The sequence below is a fragment of the Polypterus senegalus genome, chromosome 1 (assembly GCF_016835505.1).
Source record: "Polypterus senegalus isolate Bchr_013 chromosome 1, ASM1683550v1, whole genome shotgun sequence".
NCBI lineage: Eukaryota > Metazoa > Chordata > Cladistia > Polypteriformes > Polypteridae > Polypterus > Polypterus senegalus.
Window position 1 is genome coordinate 86,469,910 of NC_053154.1, and position 24,611 is coordinate 86,494,520.

Genomic DNA, 24,611 nt, shown 5'->3' on the forward strand with positions numbered 1-24,611 from the left:
AGGACTTAAAAGGAAACTTACACGGTTCCCGACGTTTCATGAAGATTATAAAGCGTTCATGAAAGACATTTTAGACAAAGGTTATGCCATAAAGGTACCCACTGAACAGCGGACCCTTGAAAATGAAAAAATATGGTACATCCCTCATCATGGAGTATACCATCCAAAGAAAAATAAAATAAGAGTAGTGTTTGATTGTACAGCCACCTATCAAGGTTTTTCTCTAAATGAACAGTTGTTGAAAGGACCTGACTTAACTAATACACTCATTGGTGTTCTTACAAGATTCAGAGAAGAACCAATCGCTCTCATGGCGGACATTAAATCAATGTTCTATCAAGTGAAAGTACCAGAAAAAGACATGGATCTTCTTTGTTTTCTGTGGTGGCCCGAAGGTAATCTAGACAATGAACTTGAGGAATACAAAATGACAGTGCATCTTTTTGGTGCTACTTCGTCGCCCAGTTGTGCCTCTTATGCCTTAAGAACAACAGCAGAGGATGCAAGGGACACAGCTCCAGAGGAAGCAGTTAACACTATGCTAAATAATTTCTATGTTGACGACTGTTTAAAGTCAGTTGCTACTGAAGAACAAGCCATAAATTTGGCCAAAGATCTTAAAGCCCTTTACTTAAAGGGAGGGTTTTATCTTACAAAATGGATAAGTAATAGCAGAGCGGTTTTGCTGTCAATCCCTGAAGAAGACAGGGCAAAAGATCAAAAAGACTTGGACTTAAGCCATGATCTGCTACCAGTTGAAAGAGCTTTGGGTGTTCAATGGTGCACACAAACTGACAGTTTCAAGTTCCAGGTAAAGCTGCAAGATAAGCCTGCTACAAGACGCGGCATTCTGTCAGTGGTCAGTTCAATATATGACCCACTTGGATTTCTAGCGCCAGTCATACTGCCTGCCAAGCTTATTCTAAGAGAACTATGTAAAGAAAAATATGCTTGGGATCAAGAAGTGGAAGCTAAGTACGTTCGGCAATGGAAAAAATGGATGGACGATTTGAGCTACTTGTGGATTTTAATGGTAGTCAGGTGCTTTAAACCGCCTGGATTTGGTCAAATAATGACCGCACAAATGCATCATTTTGGAGATGCTTCAGAAAACGGGTATGGCACGGTTTCCTACCTTTTGACTAACAAAGAAAATGAGAGACATTGTTCATTTCTAATGGGGAAATCAAGAGTGGCACCATTAAAATCTGTCACTATACCAAGGTTGGAACTTACAGCAGCAGTGATAGCAGTCAAAATGGACAAAATGTTCAAACGTGAACTGCAGATTCCCCTGCAAGAGTCGATCTTTTGGACTGACAGCACCACAGTACTAAGGTACATCGCAAATGAAAGTACACGCTACAAAACCTTGCCAACAGAATCGCAGTGATAAGAGAGCACACGCAACCTTCGCAATGGAGGTACGTCGCATCTGCGCAAAATCCTGCGGATCAGGCATCAAGAGGTTCGACAATAGAAAGCTTCATCAAACGTAAGACGTGGATACAAAGCCCGAATTTCCTACTACAGCCAGAGCACGAATGGCCTAAGAGACTGGATAAGGTGGACTTGTCTACTAGCGACGATCCGGAAATCAAAAGGTGTGTAGCAAATTTTGCATGTGTAGAGGAAAAAACTGAACTGGTAAAAAGAATTATAGAGTACTACTCAGAATGGTATAAATTAAAGAAAACAGTAGCTTGGTTCCTTAAGTTTAAAGAAGTGCTAACACGCTTGAAAGAAGAGAGAAAGGCAATTCAATATACAGTTAGCCAATCTGGACATAGCCCAGAAAAACAAAAGACGCTGATCGCGAAACATATGAAAGAATACAAATCAACAATGAGACTAAAGCCACTGTCTCTAGGTGACTTGTCTAAAGCAGAAAATGAGCTTATTCGCCTAAGTCAAGTACAAGCTTACCCAGAAGAAGTTAAAGCACTAAGTAAAAATCGGCCTGTAAAGAAAAGCTGTAAAATCATTAAACTGGATCCAGTCCTGCAAGAAAGAATATTAAGAGTCAGAAGAAGACTCAGCAAATCAGCTATGCCAAAGGAAGCTAAGCATCCTGCAATAGTTCATAAAAACTTGCATATCGCTACACTCTTAATCAGACACCTTCACCAAGAACACAGACATTGTGGGCGTAATTATTTGTTAGCAGAACTACGTCAAAAATACTGGATACCTCAGGCAAATGCGGCCATCAGAAAAATAATTTCGAAATGCACTACGTGCAGAAGATACAATGCGAAAACTAGTGAGCAAAAAATGGCAGATTTGCCAGAAGATCGCCTAGCACCCAACAAAAAGCCCTTCACTAATGTTGGAGTTGATTATTTTGGACCCCTTTTTTGTCAAAAGAGGACGAAGCTTAGTCAAAAGGTAAGGAGTAATTTTCACCTGTTTAACAAATAGAGCTGCGCACATTGAGATTGCTCACAATTTAGACACAGATTCCTATATCCAAGCGATTCTCAGGTTTAAGAGTAGAAGGGGCCGGGTTAAAATCATGCGCTCAGATCACGGAACAAATTTTGTTGGAGCAGAAAAAGAGCTACGAGAAGCCACAAAAAATTTGGAACACGAAAAAATCAGCAAAGAAATGATGCGAAGAGAAATCAAATGGATTTTTAACCCACCGTCAGCCTCTCATCAAGGCGGAGTTTGGGAAAGACAAATCAGAAGTATAAGAAAGATTTTAAATTTGACACTAAACCAACAAACACTCGATGATCAAAATCTTCATACACTGATGTGCGAAGTGGAATCAATACTAAATAATAGACCCCTTACAGAGACATCTAACACCCCTAACGATCTGGAACCGCTCACACCCAATCATCTATTGTTATTGGACACTGAACCCGATATGCTACCTGAACTAGTTTCAAAAAACGAATCATACTCAAGAAGACGCTGGAAACAAATTCAATACATGGCAGATTTGTTTTGGAAAAGATGGACTAAAGAGTATTTGCCAATACTTCAGGAACGCCAAAAATGGCTTACACCAAAAAGAAACCTTGAACAAGGAGACATCGTTCTAATTGTGGATAAAGCTACACCTTGCAATTCATGGGTAATGGGTCGAGTCACCAAGACAATGCCAGATGCCAAAGGTGCCGTCAGAAGAGTTTGCGTGCAAACCAAGAACAGTATACTGGACAGACCCGTGAGCAAACTGTGCCTGATCCAGGAGGCGTCAAATAATTAAAATGACTTATCTTCTTTGTATGCCTAATTTTAAAGCCTTTTAAATTTAGTGCTTGTGTTTTTACATTAGAGTTTAAGCCATAAAGTTTCCTAAACTTAATATTTGTGTTTTTATAGTAGAAGCTAAGTTAAGCTTCTTAAGGTTTGTTTTAAGTTTGGTAAAGTAATGAAGGCTCTTATTAAGTAAAGTTAAGTAATTGATTTCTGTCCTAGCATAAACAATTAGGGGCCGGATGTGTAAGAGCCATTTTCCTAGTTCTATATATGTATGAGTATTTACTAGATTATAATGCATAAAATAAGGGAGGTTCCTAAAACCCCCGTGAATAGAATTGAGTTGGTATTTTCCTGTCATTTCTTAACAGTTTTTGAGTAAACAATGTTCTTTAGTAAGTGTTTTGCCTTGCCTTGTGTAAGGTATAGAGGCATACGGTTTTTTAACCGTGTCCTTGAAAGAATTCTTTTTATGCTCACGTTTGTGCTTATGCACGGTACTGAGCCTGGCGCATATCTAAGTGCCAACGGCCTAAGGGTCTTTTGAGTAAAAAGTAACTCGTAAATTAAAAGATCTAAGTTTTGAACCGTATGTTTAAAGCATACAGAAGAAGAAATAAATAACCTTTAAGTACAGAAGTAACCAAAGCTTTATAAGAAAAACTAAGTTTACAGAAGATACATTTTCCCTTTTTTTTGCCTTTATTCTTTGTGTGTAACTATTTTTTTTTTATTCTTGTATGGATTTTTTGCCTTTAACTTTCACTAAATATTTTTAAAACGAACTTTTGGACTGAGATTTCTTCGACACGCGTCTTACCTGTGCCTGACTTCACCTTACGCAAAAGCAGCTACTATATACAGTATATATATATATATATATATATACAGTATATATATATATATATATATATATATATATATATATATATATATATATATATATATATATATATATATATATATATATATAGTATATATATATATATGTGTGTATACTGTATATGTAGATCTGTATATGTAGATCTGTATATATATATATATATATATATATATATATATATATATATACACTAATAAAAGGCAAAGCCCTCACTGACTGACTGACTCACTCACTGACTGACTCATCACTAATTCTCCAAGTTCCCGTGTAGGTAGAAGGCTGAAATATGGCAGGCTCATTCTTTACAGCTTACTTACAAAAGTTGGGCAGGTTTCATTTCAAAATTCTACACGTAATGGTCATAACTGGACCATTACCATAACTCATATTCATGAGTGCTGCTACTTCGGAAACAAAGCACGGTGTAACCCTAAAGTTTAAATTAAGTTCATAGACAGGCTGCCGCTGGCGTTTGTAATTTAGTGTCTGCCCATATAAGGCCGTCTGTCAGCGGCAATCCAATAGAAACACTGCCGCTAAATATTCACGGATGAAGGACTGTGCTTATGGAGAGGAAGATGAGATGGTCAGGGTGGTGTTTGGCACAAACTCAGCGAAACTGCGAGAGAAACTTTTAAGTGCCGGGTCTTAACTAACATTACATACAGCCAAGGACATCACACGAGATGGCACCAGCACAGCTGGGAACTTTCGATGCAAGAACACCAAGCGGCTCACGTGAACTGACGCAGTGCAGAGACAAAAAGCAACAGTTCCAAAGAGTGCTGAACAAAAAACGAATTGCACAATTGAGAAGGCAGCAAAAAAATATGAAGCGTCTGATACATACAAGCATATTCATAAGTGCAGCTACTGCGGAAACAAAGAACACGGTGGAAAAAGTCAATGTCCAGCTAAACGAAGACAGTGTAAAAAAAAAAACCCGTGCACGCAGTGTGTCACATCTCAGATAAAGAGAAAGACGAGCTGTTTATTGATGCTGTAAGAAATGAATCGATGAATGAAACCTCTTATCTTTACAACGATTGACAAACACGGAATGTAACTTGAACACAACACATCCTACAAATACGACCCTGATTGAAAGAAATAATGATAATCAAATCCTTGATGACAGCAACATTCAATAACACTCACAAAACAATTACTGTATATTGACAATCATGTTACGTTATTTTTAAAATGTTCCCTTTTCTTTTTCATAACTTCTTTAACACACTACTTCACCGCTGTGAATATATATATATACAGTATATATATATATATATATATATACCACGATCTACATACTCTCAAATAGACAAGCCACACGCCGTGGCGCAATTGTAGAGGCTTTGCCTCTAGCGCCGACATTCGAGGTTCGATTCCCGAGAAGGAATACACTGAGTATGTACGCGCGCTTCCCGTTTCATTTTACCCTCGCATCTCTTTGGTTTGGGGACGTATGAAAAATATGCGGTTAACGAGAATCATGTTACGTTATTTTTAAAATGTTTACTTTTCTTAGCACGAGCACAGCTGAGAAGCTTCGATGCATGTACTCCATAACGCGTTAAAAAAATAATGCATTTAATCACACTTTCAATTCCAAGCAAAGGGGAACTTTTGTCAATGCATGATATCCTGGTACATTGATTACACTGATGCACACATCACAGCTACAAAAATGTTAGAGTCGGAATAAAGCGCGTTCCTACGACTGATCGGAGCAAAATTTCATTTTAAAAGACTACCCGAGCGAAGCCTTGATAAAAGCATGGTTTTGTGCACACTAAAAAGCAAGCAAAATTAGATGCATTACAGAAAGCGGACTTTGTGGCTCTTACTGGGGATCATTGGACTTCCGTGACCGTTAGTAATTCTAATTACATCTAATTACAAAATGTTCAATGATCATACTGTTTTAGCCTAATGTACAAAATAATTTTGGCTGAGGTTACTCAGAGTTTAAAGATTAAGTTGGTCAAATTACCTTTTACAGTGGTGTGAAAAACTATTTGCCCCCTTCCTGATTTCTTATTCTTTTGCATGTTTGTCACACAAAATGTTTCTGATCATCAAACACATTTAACCATTAGTCAAATATAACACAAGTAAACACAAAATGCAGTTTGTAAATGATGGTTTTTATTATTTAGGGAGAAAAAAAAATCCAAACCTACATGGTCCTGTGTGAAAAAGTAATTGCCCCCTGAACCTAATAACTGGTTGGGTCACCCTTAGCAGCAATAACTGCAATCAAGCGTTTGCGATAACTTGCAAAGAGTCTTTTACAGCGCTCTGGAGGAATTTTGGCCCACTCATCTTTGCAGAATTGTTGTAATTCAGCTTTATTTGAGGGTTTTCTAGCATGAACCGCCTTTTTAAGGTCATGCCATAACATCTCAATTGGATTCAGGTCAGGACTTTGACTAGGCCACTCCAAAGTCTTCATTTTGTTTTTCTTCAGCCATTCAGAGGTGGATTTGCTGATGTTTTTTGGGTCATTGTCCTGTTGCAGCACCCAAGATCACTTCAGCTTGAGTTGACGAACAGATGGCTGGACATTCTCCTTCAGGATTTTTTGGTAGACAGTAGAATTCATGGTTCCATCTATCACAGCAAGCCTTCCAGGTCCTGAAGCACAAAAAACAACCCCAGACCATCACACTACCACCACCATATTTTACTGTTGGTATGATGTTCTTTTTCTGAAATGCTGTGTTCCTTTTACACCAGATGTAACGGACATTTGCCTTCCAAAAGTTCAACTTTTGTCTCATCAGTCCACAAGGTATTTTCCCAAAAGTCTTGGCAATCATTGAGATGTTTCTTAGCAAAATTGATACGAGTCCTAATGTTCTTTTTGCTTAACAGTGGTTTGCGTCTTGGAAATCTGCCATGCAGGCCGGTTTTGCCCAGTCTCTTTCTTATGGTGGAGTCGTGAACACTGACCTTAATTGAGGCAAGTGAGGCCTGCAGTTCTTTAGACGTTGTCCTGGGGTCTTTTGTGACCTCTCGGATGAGTCGTCTCTGCGCTCTTGGGATAATTTTGGTTGGCCGGCCACTCCTGGGAAGGTTCACCACTGTTCCATGTTTTTGCCATTTGTGGATAATGGCTCTCACTGTGGTTCGCTGGAGTCCCAAAGCTTTAGAAATGGCTTTATAACCTTTACCAGACTGACAGATCTCAATTACTTCTGTTCTCATTTGTTCCTGAATTTCTTTCGATCTTGGCATGATGTCTAGCTTTTGAGGTGCTTTTGGTCTACTTCTCTGTGTCTGGCAGCACCTATTTAAGTGATTTCTTGATTGAAACAGGTGTGGCAGTAATCAGGCCTGGGGGTGGCTACGGAAATTGAACTCAGGTGTGATACACCACAGTTAGGTTATTTTTTAACAAGGGGGCAATTACTTTTTCACATAGGGCCATGTAGGTTTGGATTTGTTTTCTCCCTAAATAATAAAAACCATCATTTAAAAACTGCTTTTTGTGTTTACTTGTGTTATATTGGACTAATGGTTAAATGTGTTTGATGATCAGAAACATTTTGTGTGACAAACATGCAAAAGAATAAGAAATCAGGAAGGGGGCAAAAAGTTTTTCACACCACTGTATGTTTCTGACTTATTTTTTTAAGAAGAAAAACTGCACTTTATGTTGAAATTTTGGTTATTATTATTTAAAGACAATACCATTCTGAAAATGTACTTAAAGTACTTAAACTACCACTTTATTTTTAAGTCAGCCCAATTTTAACCAGGGATGATATTTTTGTTTCTGTTTTGAATTCAAATGCAGTTTAAAAGCATTTTTTTCCAGAAATTAAAACAGCTTGAGATTACAATATTCATGTCCATGTCTATTATTTGATTCTGTCGCCCACTAAAACCGTTTTAAATAAAAAAAAAACATTTGCGATTTGGGGCAAATTTACGTGTCGATTACATACGATTAATCAAGATTAATTCTTACACAGCCTCTAATTAATTGGATTAATTTTTTTAATCGAGTCCCACCCCTAATATATATATATGTAGATATATATATGTAGATTTGTATATATATGTGTATATACAGTATATATGTAGATATGTATATGTTGTATATACAGTATGTATATATGTGTGTGTGTATATACAGTATGTGTATATATATGTATATGTATATATAACTGTATATATATATTGTATAGATGTGTATATATATATATATATATATGTTTATATGTATATATATGTTTATATATGTGTCTGTGTATATATATATATAAATAGATAGATATGACAACAAAACTCATATCAATGACAAAACAATTACATTAACAATCATCTTACGTTATATTCAAAATGTTTGCTTTTCTTTTTCATAACTTCTTTAACACACTACTTCCGCTGCTGGTATTCTGATATATATATATATATATATATATATATATATATATATATATATATATATGAATATGACAGCAACACTCATCACTCACAATAGTGACAAAACAATTACATTGACAATCATGTTACGTTATTATTAAAATGTTTCCTTTTCTTTTTACTTTTCCGCTGCCAAGCTGGTATTTTATATATATATATATATATATATATACTAGCAGAATACCAGCCAAATGAGAAGTAGTGTGTTAAAGAAGTTATGAAAAGAAAAGCAAACATTTTAAAAATAACGTAAGATGATTGTTAATGTAATTGTTTTGTCATTGATATGAGTGTTGCATATATATATATATATATATATATATATATATATATATATATATATATATATATATATATATATACATACACACACACAGCATATATACACACACATATATATATACATACTGTATATACAACATATACATATCTACATATATACTGTATATACACATATATATACAAATGTACATATATATATCTACATATATATATATATTAGGGGTGGGACTCGATTAAAAAATTAATCCAATTAATTAGAGGCTGTGTAAGAATTAATCTTGATTAATCGTATGTAATCGACACGTAAATTTGCCCCAAATCGCAAATGTTTTTTTTATTTAAAACGGTTTTAGTGGGCTTACAGAATCAAATAATAGACATGGACATGAATATTGTAAACTGAAGCTGTTTTAATTTCTGAAAAAAAAGCCTTTAAACTGCATTTGAATTCAAAACAGAAACAAAAATATCATCCCTGGTTAAAATTGGGCAGACTTAAAAATAAAGTGGTAGTTTAAGTACTTTAAGTACATTTTCAGAATAGTATTGTCTTTAAATAATAATAACCAAAATTTCACCATAAAGTGCAGTTTTTCTTCTTAAAAAATAAGTCAGAAACATAAAAGGTAATTTGACCAGCTTACTCTTTAAACTCTGAGTAACATTAGCCAAAATTATTTTGTACATTAGGCTAAAACAGTGTGATCATTGAACATTTTGTAATTAGATGTATTTAGAATTACTAACGGTCACGGAAGTCCAATGATCCCCAGTAAGAGCCACAAAGTCCGCTTTCTGTAATGCATCTAATTTTGCTTGCTTTTCAGTGTGCACAAAACCATGCTTTTATCAAGGCTTCGCTCGGGAAGTCGAAATGATCAGTCGTAGGAACGCGCTTTATTCCGACTCTAACATTTTTGTAGCTGTGATGTGTGCATCAGTGTAATGGATGTACCAGGAAATCATGCATTGACAAAAGTTCCGTTTGCTTGGAATTGAAAGTGTGATTAAATGCGTTATTTTTAACGCGTTATGGAGTACATGCATCGAAGCTTCTCAGCTGTGCTTGTGCTAAGAAAGGGAAAATTTTAAAAATAACGTAACATGATTCTGCGTTAACCTAATATTTTTCATACGTCCCAAACCAAGGAGATCGAAGGTAAAATGAATCGGTAGCAGCGTACATAGTCAGTATACCCCTCTCGGGAATCGAACCTCAATGTCGGCGTTAGAGGCTTAAGACTCTACAATTAGCCACAGCGTGTGGCTTGTCTATGCTAAAGTATGTATTGTAGATCGGGTATATATATACATTTATATATATACCCGTGTATCGCAGTGGAGAAGTAGAAGTTATGAAAAAGAAAAGGGAACATTTTAAAAATAACGTAACATGATTGTCAATATACAGTAATTGTTTTGTGAGTGTTATTGAATGTTGCTGTCATCAAGGATTTGATTATCATTATTTCTTTCAATCAGGCTCGTATTTGTAGGATGTGTTCAAGTTACATTCCGTGTTTGTCAATCGTTGTAAAGATAAGAGGTTTCATTCATCGATTAGTTCCTTACTGCATCAATAAACAGCTCGTCTTCCTTTTATCTGTGATGTGACAAACTGCATGCACGGGTTTTTTTTTACACTGTCTTCCTTTAGCAGGACATTCACTTTTTCCACCGTGTGCTTTGTTTCCGCAGTAGCTGCACTTATGAATATGATTCTATGTATAAGACGCTTCATATTTTTTTGCTGCCTTCTCAATTGTGTAATTCGGTTTTGTTCAGCACTCTTTGGAACTGTTGCTTTTGTCTGTGCACTGCGCCAGTTCCACGGAGCCGCTTGGTGTTCTTGCATCGAAGGTTCCCAGCTGTACTGGTGCCATCTCGTGTAATGTCAGCTAAGACCCGGCACTTAAAAGTTTCTCTCGCAGTTTCAATGAGTTTGTGCCAAACACCACCCTGACCATCTCATCTTCCTCTGCATAAGCACAGTCCTTCACACGTGAATATTTACCGGCAGTGTTTGTATTGGATTGCCGCTGATGGACGGCCTTATATGGGCAGGCACTAAATTACAAACGCTAGTGGTAGCCTATGAACTTAATTTAATATAAACTTACGGTTCACGCCGTGCTTTGTTTCCGCAGTAGCTGTACTTATGAATATGCTTGTATGCATCATTTGCTTCATAATGTTTTTCTGCCTTCTCAATTGTGAAATGGCGCTTTGTGCTGATCGCTGTTTGGAGTTCTTCCTTGTGCTCTACGTACTTACGTAGGAGGCGTGATGATGTCACACGAAACACCCCGCCATCATCCAACTCAAGACTCCATTACATTATATGGGGAAAAATAGCTTCCAGTTATGACCCTTATGTGTAGAATTTCGAAATGAAACCTGCCCAACTTTTGTAAGTAAGCTGTAAGGAATAAGCCTGCCAAATTTCAGCCTTCTACCTACACGGGAAGTTGGAGAATTAGTGATGAGTCAGTGAGTGAGTGAGGGCTTTGCCTTTTATTAGTGTATATATATATATATATATATATATATATATATACAGTATATATATATATAGATAGATATGACAACAACACTCATATCAATGACAAAACAATTATATTAACAATCATCTTACGTTATTTTTAAAATGTTTCCTTTTCTTTTTCATAACTTCTTTAGCACACTACTTCTCCGCTGCGAAACGCGGATATTTTGCTAGTATATATATGTGTATGTGTGTATATATATATGTATATTTATCTGTATGTATGTATGTATATGTATGTGTGTATGTATATGTGTATATATGTTGATATATGTATATGGATATAGATGTATATATATATATATATACTGTATATATATATATATATATATATATATATATATATATATATGACAGCAACACTCATAACAGTGACAAAACAATTACATTGACAATCATGTTACGTTATTTTTAAAATGTTTCCTTTTCTTTTTCATAACTTCTTTAACACACTACTTGTCCGCTGCGAAGCGCGGGTATTTTGCGAGTTATACCATAGAATGCACAGTGTAAAAGTAAACTAAACGAAAAAACATTGAATAACACTGAGAAAACCTTGAACAGAGAAAACTAACATTGCAAGAGTTCACGCTATAGCCTTACGAACCGCTCTCTGTAAACACTTTTTTAAATGAGTTTTAAGCACAGGGAAAAAAATGAACATTTGAAAAATCCGTAATTTATACAAAAACTAACCATAAACAACAAAGAAAACTAACCTTGCATGAGTTGAGTTCTGGCATGAAGGAAGTGAGGAGGAACTGGGTGGAGAGGAGATTGCAGTTTTGAGGTAAAGTCTGGGAAGATGCGGGTTCGCTGCATGCTCCCATCTTGGTTCCGGGAGCCATTAAACCCGTCACCGTCAGTAATGTTACTAATGAGCACAACAGTGAGGCACTACAATGGAACAATAGGATGGTGCAAAAAATTCCAATTGCTTTTAATAAAATCAACAAAGCAAAAATCAAAAACAAAGTCCAAATTAAAGTGCAGTGCTTTCAGAAACCTTCAATAAATAAATGATCCCATAAAAAATGAAGCGAAGTGGAGGTTAAAATTCAATAGAAAAAAGTCTTCATTAATTACAATGAGATTTAAACAATGCATGAAGCAGTCTCTTTATAAACAAGCCCGGAGCATTCTTTAACTTCCTTCTCTCTCTCGCTATAACACGCTCTCTCTCTCACGCACTGCACAGGGAATGCCCAGGGAGAGACTGAACACGTGCAGAAATCATCAGCGTGTACGAACCGGAAAGGAAACTGGCTTGTTCGTCACCCGAGTGTGTGGTCGTGAACAGATGCAAAAGTTTGGCGAAATTTTTGGTCGTAACCCAATTTGTACGTGATCTGAGAAGTTCGTGACCCGAGGTTCCACTGTATATTACTTTTACATTATATAAAGTATAATTTGCAAAACATTTTAAAGAACATGATTTGATTCCATTCAGTTGGTACCATCAGACCCATCATGACACATTGCTTTTCTTCTTAAATTGACTGACAAAAAAGAAAGTTAACATCCAAGTAACGGTAAAGATAGACAATTCAGAGTATGAAAGAAGAAAGATGCACCGAAATTACTCACTGAAGTTTGGTTACTGTGTTTGCCAATATGTCCCACTCAAAATTATGACATTAAATGTACATTAAATAATAAAAAAAACTCCTATATACAAAAAAGTTATAACAAAATTAAAAGTTCTTGTTGAATTGGGAGCGAATAAGTCAAATATTATTTAGACATTTTCCACAAAGTATTTCAAAAGAAAATTAAAATATAAAATTATAATTTTAGTGAGACTAGCATCAGAATACTTGTAGATGGCATATTAATACACTGTTCTCATGTTCCGTAAATTTTCCAAAAAAAAAAAAAAAGGCTAACCTAAATAAAAATGTGATGCAAATACAAGGATAAAATCAGTATACAATTAAGTGCAGACAAATCAATCACAGAAATTGAATAAGCTGAACACTAATAATGCTACTCAACCTTTAGAATGCTAGTTTATAAGATGTTATGATCTTTTGAAAAACTGAGTGAGACAGTGGCCTGAGTTCTTTACCAATCTCATAGTATCATCATAGAAACACAGGAAAGAATAAGGGTTGTAATAGCGAACAGCAATCATTTTAACAAAATACTAATGTACAGATGAGACTAAAAAGAGAAACTCTCTATTCAAAGGAGATTCTTCTCTGATGCTGTGGTTGGGACTACAATTATAAAGAACATTGAGATAGTGGGCAAAGATGATTTACCTATTTAATGAAAACTGGTAAAAACTGGGTAGGTGGCACACAGGATGGACAGGCATCCTGACAAGGAATTGACTTTGAGTGGACAGAAATGCATCTCAGCCAAGAGAGGAAAGAGTGTCGCACACAGACAAGGTTTTCCCAATGGATGGATGGACATTCCAGCCAGAAGAGAATATGGTTTCTTATCTGGTTGGAAGCCCAAGACAAATGGACAGGCGTCCCAACTGGACATGTGTGTGGCACCTTCCCTGGCCAGGATAAAAGAGGAATACAGGAAAGGAGTCTCTCTTTCGGCTAGGTTTGGGATTATTCCTCCCAGCTGCTAGATGGCAGTGGCTCTCAATATTGGCACCCATTCGGGAACCAGCAGGGAATGCTGGGAATTGTAGTTTAGCAATGCAGCCCTGTTGGGGTCAGAGGGTGCTGCAAGATGGCGCTGCAGGGAGATTTACTCCCTGTTATGTAGGACTTCTGTGTGACCCTGAAGTATTTCCAATGGAAGTTCTCCCGGGTCCTCCTTAAAAGAGGCTGCACTGCCTTGTTCAAGTGAGTTGGAGCTGGTAGGAGGATTAGCTGCCTTCAATTGGAGGAGGGCAGTGCGGTGGACAGAGGAAAGTTGATTCGAAGATAGATATCTTGTGCTTTGCTACTATTTTTGAGGTATTTATGCAATAAACATCCATTTTTTTAACCTGGGCATGTCTCTGTGTGTGCGTGTTTTGGTTTGGGGCTCCCCCTTGCCTTCACAACTTATATACAGTATATAAAAAAAAAAAAAACTGGCATTATTCAAAAGAAATGTATTGTGTACAGGCTACTTTAGATATATAAAAAAAACTTCACCTCACATCTAAAGCTTACAATCAAAAAATAAATGCATTTTATTAATTTTTCCAAAGCTTGAGTCAAAATTTAATGTATGCATTTAAAACTGACTTGGTGATATTACCACAATTAGCACTTTCAATGATCTTTCTCCATTAACTTTTAAGAAGTTATAATAGCTTCAAAGCATTGCTATAAGTCAGGGTTATTCAATAACAATTTCAGCTGGGCCAGATTTTAAAACCAAGAAATTTAGCTGGGCCACACATTTCCAGAAGCCAGTAAACAGCAGGTAATGACCAATTTTAAATTAATACAAATTAATGTATTTAAAAACAAGTAATGTTTATTCGTTGTTTTCCTTTTACATTTAATCACATCTGACAAAATAAAAATTATATATAAAAAAAACAACAACATATACGCTATAACAGAACAGAATCTAAGGTAGTAGCAATAATTTTTTTACACTTTTGGGAAAGAAAAAAAGAAAAAAAAAAAAGCAAACCTTTTGCTCACATCTGACCCAGGCACATCTCAAAGTGCATACAATCAAAAAAGTGCACAGTATTAGCAATCTATATATATAATTCACTAAGGCAAGTCAACCATGGAAAGCACGCCGGAAGGGGCGTGGATTCACTAAGCCGCCGACAAGTGAAACACCTATGGCACACGCAGGAAGGAGCCACGGCCATCAACTCCAAGACCATTGGATACGACGACAACTCGCAGGGCCACGCCCACCATCTCGGACGCGATGACACAGAAAAAATGGCGTCATTTATATTCGTCTGTCGTATGCAGTGCAGTGCAGGTCAGGTTAATGTCATGCGCATGTCATGCACCTCCGAGCTACGTTGACTGTTCATAGAGGCATGTTTCTCGCAAAGGTGAATCGCCATATGCAGTGTGTGAAATGGTTTGCGAGGGGTATCCCATGGGATCCTTAAAACAATCCTTTACAACTGAGGTTAAAGCACAATAAAGTAAGCAGTCTTTAAAAACCGACTTTTCGGTTACGACACGTGCACCATAGCAAACTGTTTTACACGCTACATACAGCTATTCACATCCGCGAAAAACATGCGTCTTCTTAGATGCTCCTGCAGGAACACGGAAGACGTTTTCCTACCCACCAACACTCCTTTTTTCACCGGCGGCGTCTACCCTCGCTCTCTAGGCATTCACACTGCCTGCCCATTTGCCCGGATGCAAAAACTCACCGACCACCCAGTTACTCCCTTTCGTCTGTGGTAAGAGTCCACATGCACGTCTGAGCCACGCGGCGTTTGTTATGCCGCGGGTTCACTATTGTGTTGTATTTTGCTCTCTCCAGAGTTCCATCTTTTCATTCACTTACTGTTGTATTCTCACACCAACCCGTTTTAGACATCCTTGTCTTACCAGAAGTGTTTAGCATTCAATAAATAATTATGCATGAGATTGACCGTGTGTCTATTCAGCACAGAGAGGCGTGGGTAAGCTGTTGATCCCCATTCGGGCTGCAAGCCGTGGAATTCCCACTAATTGTGACTCATACGCTCCCACTCATTACGTCCCTACCCTTTGTGCACACCCCCCTCCTACTGTGGTCGGTATCTTGGTGGATTATATATAGAAAAGCAGCCAAAACCGAGGGGTCTCCCATGGGGTCCTTAAAACATTCCTTTACAACGGAGGTTAAAACACAATGAAGTAAGCAGTCTTTAAAAAACAGAGTTCCATCTTTTCATTTGCTTACTGTTGTATTCTCACACCAACCCGTTTTAGACAACCGTGTCTTTCCAGAAGTGATTAGCATTCAATAAATAATTATGCATGACATTGAGTGTGTGTCTACCCGGCGTGGGTAAGCCGTTGATTCCCATTCGGGCTGAATTCCCACTAAGTGCGACTCATACGCTCCCACTGGTTGCGTCCCAACCCTTTGTACACACCTCCTCCCACCTCGCTATACCATGGTCGGGTCTCTTGGTGGATTATATATAGAAAAGCAGCCAACGACTCAAGTGACGAGTTGGAGGTGGGCACATGAGCGGGCAAGTGCATACTGAACGAGAAATCAGCAGACTAGCATGACGGACGGAGCTGAATGGACGTCCTTCTTCTCTCCTCCCGTTCCACACTCTGCGCCGTTTCACCCCCATTCCTCTGTCTGGCAGGAGAAGGCGCGAGGGCGGTCGGCCAGTTTTCAGTCACGGACGAGTGTGTGTTGCTTCGTTCCGTGCATTGTTACAATGTTGCTTTTCTTGCTGATTTATTACGTTACCGATTTTTCAAATGTTAATTTTCTCCCTGTGCATAAAAATCATTAAAAAACCGGCCTGATTATGCTGTGTATGGTACGCCGCAGGTTGGCTACTAACATTTAATTCCCTGTTGAAATATGAGATCTGTCCCCAATTTAAATGGGTGGTCATGACAGGTATGGGATTTTTTTTTCCATAGAATGTAAAAAATTTCATTCACACAGTTTTAATCACTGTGATAAAAAGATACTGTAGCAGACAGAAGCACTTCTCAAACAAGTGTCTTATTTTGCAGCGCTCATTAAAATGTACAAACTAATCATTAAGCTTCAGTTACCTTGTGCAACTGAGCTCCTGAACGTACAACAGCAATTTTAGCTTTTTATTTTCTCTTAATGTTAAGTCTTTTGCTCTCGCCCTGAACCCGGTTTAAACTATATGAGCTGGAACAAGCAATGTCTATGTAAGCCTTTGCAGTGCAGGATTTCACCGCTATCTATGTGTGTTGATATTGTGACGTGTCTCGCTACTGCATGGACTGTGGGGGGTGGAATCTTGCGAGAAGAAACTTTGTGAGGATTCAGGGCACCTCCCTAGAGAGAGCTGAGTGACAGGATCAGGGAGAGGGGTGAGTAAATGCTAAAAGTGCAGGAAAAGATTCCCTGAGAGAAGTGCATCCTTTGACAGGTTGTCATAGTATAATGGACTACAACCACCATTTCTAGAGACAACAACAACAAGCTACATTGTGGGCTGAATGTTGCTAGGCTACGCGGAGCACTGCATTCATGGTCTGTACTACTGCAGGAATTTTTGAAGGCTTGCAAAATGTGTTTTCCTCATTTTCCTTCCTTTTCCCGGGACATCGATAGTCATAACAGAGGACAGAGTATGTAATGTGAGAACACAAACAACAAGTAAGATGTAAAAGTGCAAAGTGTGTTTTATTAAAACAATCAAAATGCAAACAATGTCCAAAGTGCAGGACAACAAGTATGTCTTAAACAATCTATAAAATGAATAGTGCAGTAAGGAACTTAAAATCTAATAGACAAATAGAATACATAGATAAAACAGAGGATAAAAATCACAGAATCAGTTTCTTTTCATTAAGTTTCCATGAATGCTTGCTCTCTTTCTCTCACTCACTCATTCAACTAATCCCTTCAGGCATGCATAGTAGGGCTAAGATTGGCAAATGCCGGTCCATAAATCAACTCTCATCCAAGCCATCTCCACCTCTACATGCTGGGAGGCTATGAACCAAACTCCCTTGTCCTACCACCTTGTATCACTCCAGCAAGACCTCGGATGACCATGATTATCTTTGCTTCTCAAAATCCATACAGCCTGATCCTTCTCTGGAGCGCCTCTGCCTTGTTGATTGGAATTCTCCAACCACTTGCCTCCTTCTATCTGCACTGGCTGCATCCAGATACTGCTTTTCTTTCTCTCTGTTTTATTGGTTTCTACCTCCCTTGTTCCTTTCTGACTCAAACTTTTTATACAGCCCTGTTAGGGTAGGTGCACTAAATGATCTGCATAGCAATAATGAGGGATGGATGTACTGACTGCACTCACACACACGAACAAGCAGTCAGCCAATTCCCACTTTAAGTTCTCTATGGCTGGTTCTTTCTCAAGTGCACACCTACACCCATGGAATCTCAGCCATACTAATAAACAAACTGCACTTACCCAGATGGACCCCAGACATACTTCACCAGTTTTTTTTGGAAATTTTGTTTATGAGTTGTTTACCATTTCATTGGTTAAATGAAAGTGTAATACAGGATATAATTTTCTGAAATCGAATTAGATGTCCAAAGTGATTGTTTAAATCAGTTTTATTATGTCAAACAGAAAATAAATAGGAATAGCATTACCAGCCTGCCAGGAAAGTTACTGTTCTTGTAAAGGCTGACTTAATTCATGTGGTTGTTTATTTTGGAACAGTGTATTTAAGTACAATCTAACACAAGCACGGTGGCACTGTATATTCTGAGAGACTTGAACAGTAAGCCAGAGACAGCAGCTAAACAATTTTGCAGCTCTCAAAATAAGCTTGACAAAGTGACCTCTCCTAACAATATTCTTTATTACCTGGTGGTTAAACAACTAAAAATAACTGCAAAGCAAAAATAAACCAAGACTATGAAAGTGTAACATTAAGCTATTTATACATGATTAATCGCTATGAAGATTGAATGCTTTAATGTTTAGTGTTTCTAGCAGGTCACTCTTGATTCAACGACCATGGAGCTGATTGTATTTTGATATTTAGGAAGCGTACGCATTTCATTTGAATAATGAAAACAGAAATAACTTATGAAATGTTCAGTTTTGTTTATGTTTTTAAACTGCAAATTTAAAGTATTTCTTGATGATGAATTATTTGTATGTTTATGAAACATTAACATGTAGACTTATATTGTTCATTCTGAGAACCAGATAAAAAAAAAAGAAATGTAGTGCATGTGTCATGAAGCAGAGATGAATAACTTATTAATTATGGAACAGCCTTAACTGTTGACAATCTGTGCAGATTATTACATTTTACTTTTTTTCACAAAAAAAAAACCGAAAATATTGATAACTTTTGAAGAATTAGTTCTTCTTCTACTTATTAACTTGTTTAAAACTACAAATATGAGGGGAGGTCAAATATATTTACTTTTACAATAAAAGATTACATAAATATTTTCAAGTAATGCAATAAATCTTTTTCAGCTGTGAACCATATACATTTTTTTAAAAATACCCCGTAATTTACTAATTTGTTATTAATGTAACAACACTATTTCATTTTACTTTTGTTAGGAAACCATTTTGATAATACAACTGTTTCTATATCCAAAAAGTTTTTCTCAAATGCAAAAAACCCAAATAGCATCTTGTTAATGTCCACGAAAAGAACTGACCACATTAAAGGTGGTGTTTTTTTCCTTGAAAGTCTTGGTTTTTACAATGTAGGTTAAGGGCAATTAAAGTATCTTGGTGTTTTTTAATGTGTTTATTTTTTAATAAGTGAAAATGGCAAGCTGTTATTCTGTTAATGCTGTATCAGATTAGGGTGATGAATTGGCAACTAAAATTCACATCACAACTCTGCTAGGAATTGAGTGATATTGTCTGTTCGGTTAACTATGTTTCCACCTTGATACACATATGGACAAGCTCACAAAGTGTTAAATGATAAGTAAATACATTCAGCAGATGTCTGTTTGTAACCATTGGATAAGGCTGCAATTTCTTATTTTTTATTACAGCAACTGTAAATTTTCCTACTTAAAAAATGTACTATATATTCTCATCAGCAGAGGGCATCTTTGCATAGATTTGCAATGAGAATAGTACAATGATTCTGGAACACTTGGAAGACTGGATTGTCACAAATGCAGCCAAGTAAACTGTTTAGGAATAAGTATTATAGTTAAACCTGTATCCAGCAATGAAGCATTTGATCAGGAAATATACAATTCACACACATATTCCAAATTAGTAGACTTGCTCAACAGCAACTAGAGAGTTGCTGCACCCACCACAAGATCAGAGTGCAGCCGTGAAACTGGTGACACCTCAGCATCACACTGAAGAGGTTTTTTAGTGGCTGGAGTGCCAATCCTGCCACCAACCCCCAGATTTTCCCCTCATGTTGGAGAGAAACTCTAATATCTATAATATGATTAACGAAAACATAAATATCCAATGGAAGCCAAATGTAAAAAAAAAAAACTAATTTATGAGATCAATTAATGATTTCATGTTTTTCATGTGGGCAGCACAGTGGCGCAGTGGTAGCGCTGCTGCCTCACTGTAAGGAGACCCAGGTTAAGCTTCCTGGGTCCTCCTGTGTGGAGTTGCATGTTCTCCCTGTGTCTGCGTGGGTTTCCCCCAGGTGCCCTGGTTTCCTCTCACAGTCCAAAGACATGCAGGTCAGGTGAATTAGCGGTTCTAAATTGGCCCGTGGGTGTGGGTGTATGTGTGTGTGTTTGTCCTGCGGTGGGTTGGCGCCCTGCCCAGGATTGGTTCACACATTATACACTTCATGTCTACATTTTGTCAATTATTGTTAAAACATGAAAAACGTTTCTGTTTTAACGATGTATTTACATAGATCGTTGTAGACACGGAACACACATGAAATGCAAGTGTTCCAAATAATGATATAATATTTATAAAAGGTGTCATTTTGCTTGACTTCTCACTCTATACAACACTAAGCAACTGACACGCAGGTAAACAGACTTGAACTGAGAAAAATGTGCGGGGTGGGGGATATGATAACAGGCTGCTTGCTGTTTGCTGCTTATCAACATACTTAAAGGACAAAAGACGCTGACGGAGAGGTGCGAAGCGTTTTAAGGTGGGACGGATCTAGGAGTTTTTTCATAGGCTCTGGTAATTCTAGTGTAAAGAAAACAAGCCTTTGGTATTTCTGAGGCATGCTTAAGACAACAACAGTAAACTGGAAGTAATACATTACTGTTTTCTTGAGGTAAGGAAGGTAAACTTTTGATACAGTCATGACTCCCACATGGCAAATGTCCAAAGCTACAGAAAATTTATTATGCTGCTTTTGTCTCTGAAATTATATTTTTTCAACAGTTATGTTCTGCCTATAGCAATAGAGCAGATGCCCGCTCAAGTCATGATTATATCTTTCCTAAATCGAAATGATGATACATTTTCCACAGCCTATGCAGCAAACTTCATACTGTGTGGTAGTGTCATGTTGAAAAGCACATGTAAGAGTTTCACTGTACTTTATAAAAGTACAATGACAAGGAAGAGCCAAGTCACCTATGTGTCAATACTAAGTTCAGCATGACCAAACAACACTCAGTATTACAAAATTTCCATGGAGTGTTGTGCATATGCACAATAAAACAATACAGAGAAAATGAAAATTGAGTGTATGATACAGCCAAATCATGATGAAACAGACTGAAGTGCCTCAACAGTTATCAAATTTTATAACGTGCTGTGGAGCTCCTAGCATAAGGTAATAAAAGAACTAAGCACAATGTTTTTAGCGAGTAAACCAACTGAAACTCTCCGACACCAATTAGTCCATAAATAGGTGGGAAGAATGTGCACACTTCATGCAGACTCTAGGGCTGTGAGGCAGGAATGACAGCTCTGTGCTACCATCTTGCCTATGCAAAATATCTACTCTAAACTTACTAAATTTCAACCTAATTAAAATGACATGTATCCCTATAACATCTGTGCAGTTCTTGTCACTTAATTGCAAACTATGTGCATACTCCACTTTAAGCACCATTTGTTAGTTATGTTAAAATGTTAGAAGTATTTTCTTAATTATGTTAAAATGATTGCCTATATGTTAGTGCATAGTTAATGGAAGGTTATATTATAACCCCCACAAGCTAAACTGAAAACAGAATATTCTAATTATAGCTGAATCTCACAAAAAAGTTTTCCTTTTATCCTTTTTAACATAACATGAATACTGTATATATTTTTGCACAAGTGTGGAATCCCAAGATTAGGATTATTACTCACTAACACTTTTGGCTTGAAAATATGTAGATATTTGGTCAATCTTAATGTATTTTTCATTGTGGAGCCTCAGTACTCTTTACCTATATTATAAAACACAAGAGCAGGATACATTGTTTTGAATTTTAAAAAAATGCTTCACAGTTTTTGTGGAAAATTATTATATACCACGTGAATAAATAACTATGACTTAAAAAATACTGATCTTGTCCTTTAAAGGACTCTTTCTGTTTCACAAGTTTGGTATAGTGCCTCACATTTTAAAGAATGGCTCCCTAACTTTTCTGTCTAGTACTTTTTATGAGATTGTGCATTTTTATTCTCGTATTAAATAAATCATGTATTTGGTAACTGTGCATTCTTTGTCAATGTGGATTAGTCTTGAAGTGCAGGGCTATGGAGTCTGAGTTGTCTAGTCGGAGTGAGAAGCAATTATTGGGTTACTGGAGTCAGAAAAACAGTACTGACTGACTGAAGGTAATGTGTAACATAGTATGTTAAAAGTTCCAATTTCACATATACTAATTCAATTAAAGTATTTTTTTTCTATCATTTTGGTAAAAATATAGTCTCTTTAATTTCTGTATAACTATTATACAGTAAATAATATAAAAAAAGTCACAATGGCATCACTACATCCTTTAAACCCAAACATTAACAGGTTAGGGTGCTAAACAGAAGGCTGATGATTCACAATGACGGTGATAAAAATTGTGTTTTCAATCAACATAACAAATATCTCACAGTCCTGCGCTGATTTACAGCTGACTGAGTTGAGTCAATTGAAATTCACAGCTGAGTGCCATAGGAAAACAACAGGGAAATGTCCTCACCCTCTGTGCTTTAGAATTCTTGCTTGTGTGCACTATTTTATAAACAAACTGATTTAGGTTGTTTTTGGCCGTCTTTGTGTCATTATAGGTGTAGGGAGCTATTACAAAGGCCCCCTCATGTCACACAATATTAACACAAAGAAAAACATTAAGAACATGGGAAACATGATGGCACAAGACTGAGTTTAGAACACAGTCTGGTCATTATTTATAAGATGTCTGCAAATTCGTCTGTTTACTTGGTTGTGTTTTTCTCAACATAACCCAGTTTCTCTTCTACAAGCTAAATGGCAATTGTGAAATGGCCCAGTGCAAGTTAGGTAAACTGTGTGTGCCTTAACCAAGGTGTTTGATGTTATCATCATATACCTAGAAATAAAAAAAAAAGATACATAAAATATGCAGTTAGTCTTTTTGCTTGGACCCTTGATTATAGCTTATGGGTGGCAGAAGGAACAAATTAACACTCTTGTGTGGAAGTAATAAAGGATGAGGATAATTTCCATGTCAGTTGGGCCCAACTAAACTTGTACTTCTAAACTAATGAATTCTTCACATCAGAAAAGCACATTAATAGCACAACTTATCAGATACTTAGTGTTATAAGGGCATGGTGTCCAAGTATTTGTATTTAGCATAGACATGCCTACCTGTACAGTCCTTAGATTCTGTGGCTCTGGGGCATGAATGCCTGGTCGCACTGCCATCTTTGACAAGCTTTGTTGTGTACTGTGCACAGGAGGTGGCTGGACAACTGATGCAACATTCTGGACAACAGGCATCTAAAATAAAGAATGAAAAATGCAATACAATAAAAATTAAATCAATAAAGGATGTATGTCTAATCTGATTGTGCTTTATTAACAAAAAGAAAATTAATCTGCTTTACAAGTACAGATAATCTATCAGAAACAAAAATATAACTAAAAAAGGGTGAAACAAAACATTAAAGCATAAATTTCTAACTCACCAAAAAAAAAAATAAAAAAAAAATAAAAACCTGTTCTGTTAAACTTGCAAATAATTTCAACGCCAATGCTTCCATAGGCATTAGCTACAATACTACTTCTTCCTCTTTACATTTTTCCATTTCTATGCTATAGCTAATATTGCATAAATCATGGCAAAACCTATAACACATTACTATATTACTGCTGGATATTTACTAGTTCTGCAAGTATTTTTGCATTATGCCAAGTGAAATTTTTGCGGCCTCCTATTACATTTCTAAATACAATTATGTTTTTCTTGAAAGGAATACTGTGATTCCAATATAGGTGACAAACACCAAACTATAAGACACTAAGAGGAACAGGAGATTATGTCTCCATAATCTTTAACAACAACTAACAATTTTGAAAAAGTAAAAAAAAAGAAACAACATTCAATGTATTGAATATCATTTTACACAAGATTAATATACACATTTACCATTCAATACCAAAGCGTACTTTTTTATGACAGCCCCTACACAACATAAATACAATATTTAAATAATATTACTGTAATATGTATCTTTAAGTAAAGAGAGTGGTATTCACTGAATGAGAAATG

At 36.7% G+C, this 24,611-nt stretch overlaps 1 protein-coding gene across 6 annotated transcripts in view; it reads right to left on the reverse strand.

Annotated features, from left to right (window-relative positions):
• Positions 1 to 24,611, reverse strand: part of gatad2b (GATA zinc finger domain containing 2B) — a 277,061-nt gene that overhangs the window by 64,956 nt on the left and 187,494 nt on the right. For all 6 annotated transcript variants that reach the window (XM_039752811.1, XM_039752806.1, XM_039752827.1 and 3 more), the window contains exon 5: positions 23,708 to 23,839. In XM_039752811.1, the coding sequence (XP_039608745.1) occupies positions 23,708 to 23,839 (132 nt within the window). The remainder of the gene's footprint in view (positions 1 to 23,707; positions 23,840 to 24,611) is intronic.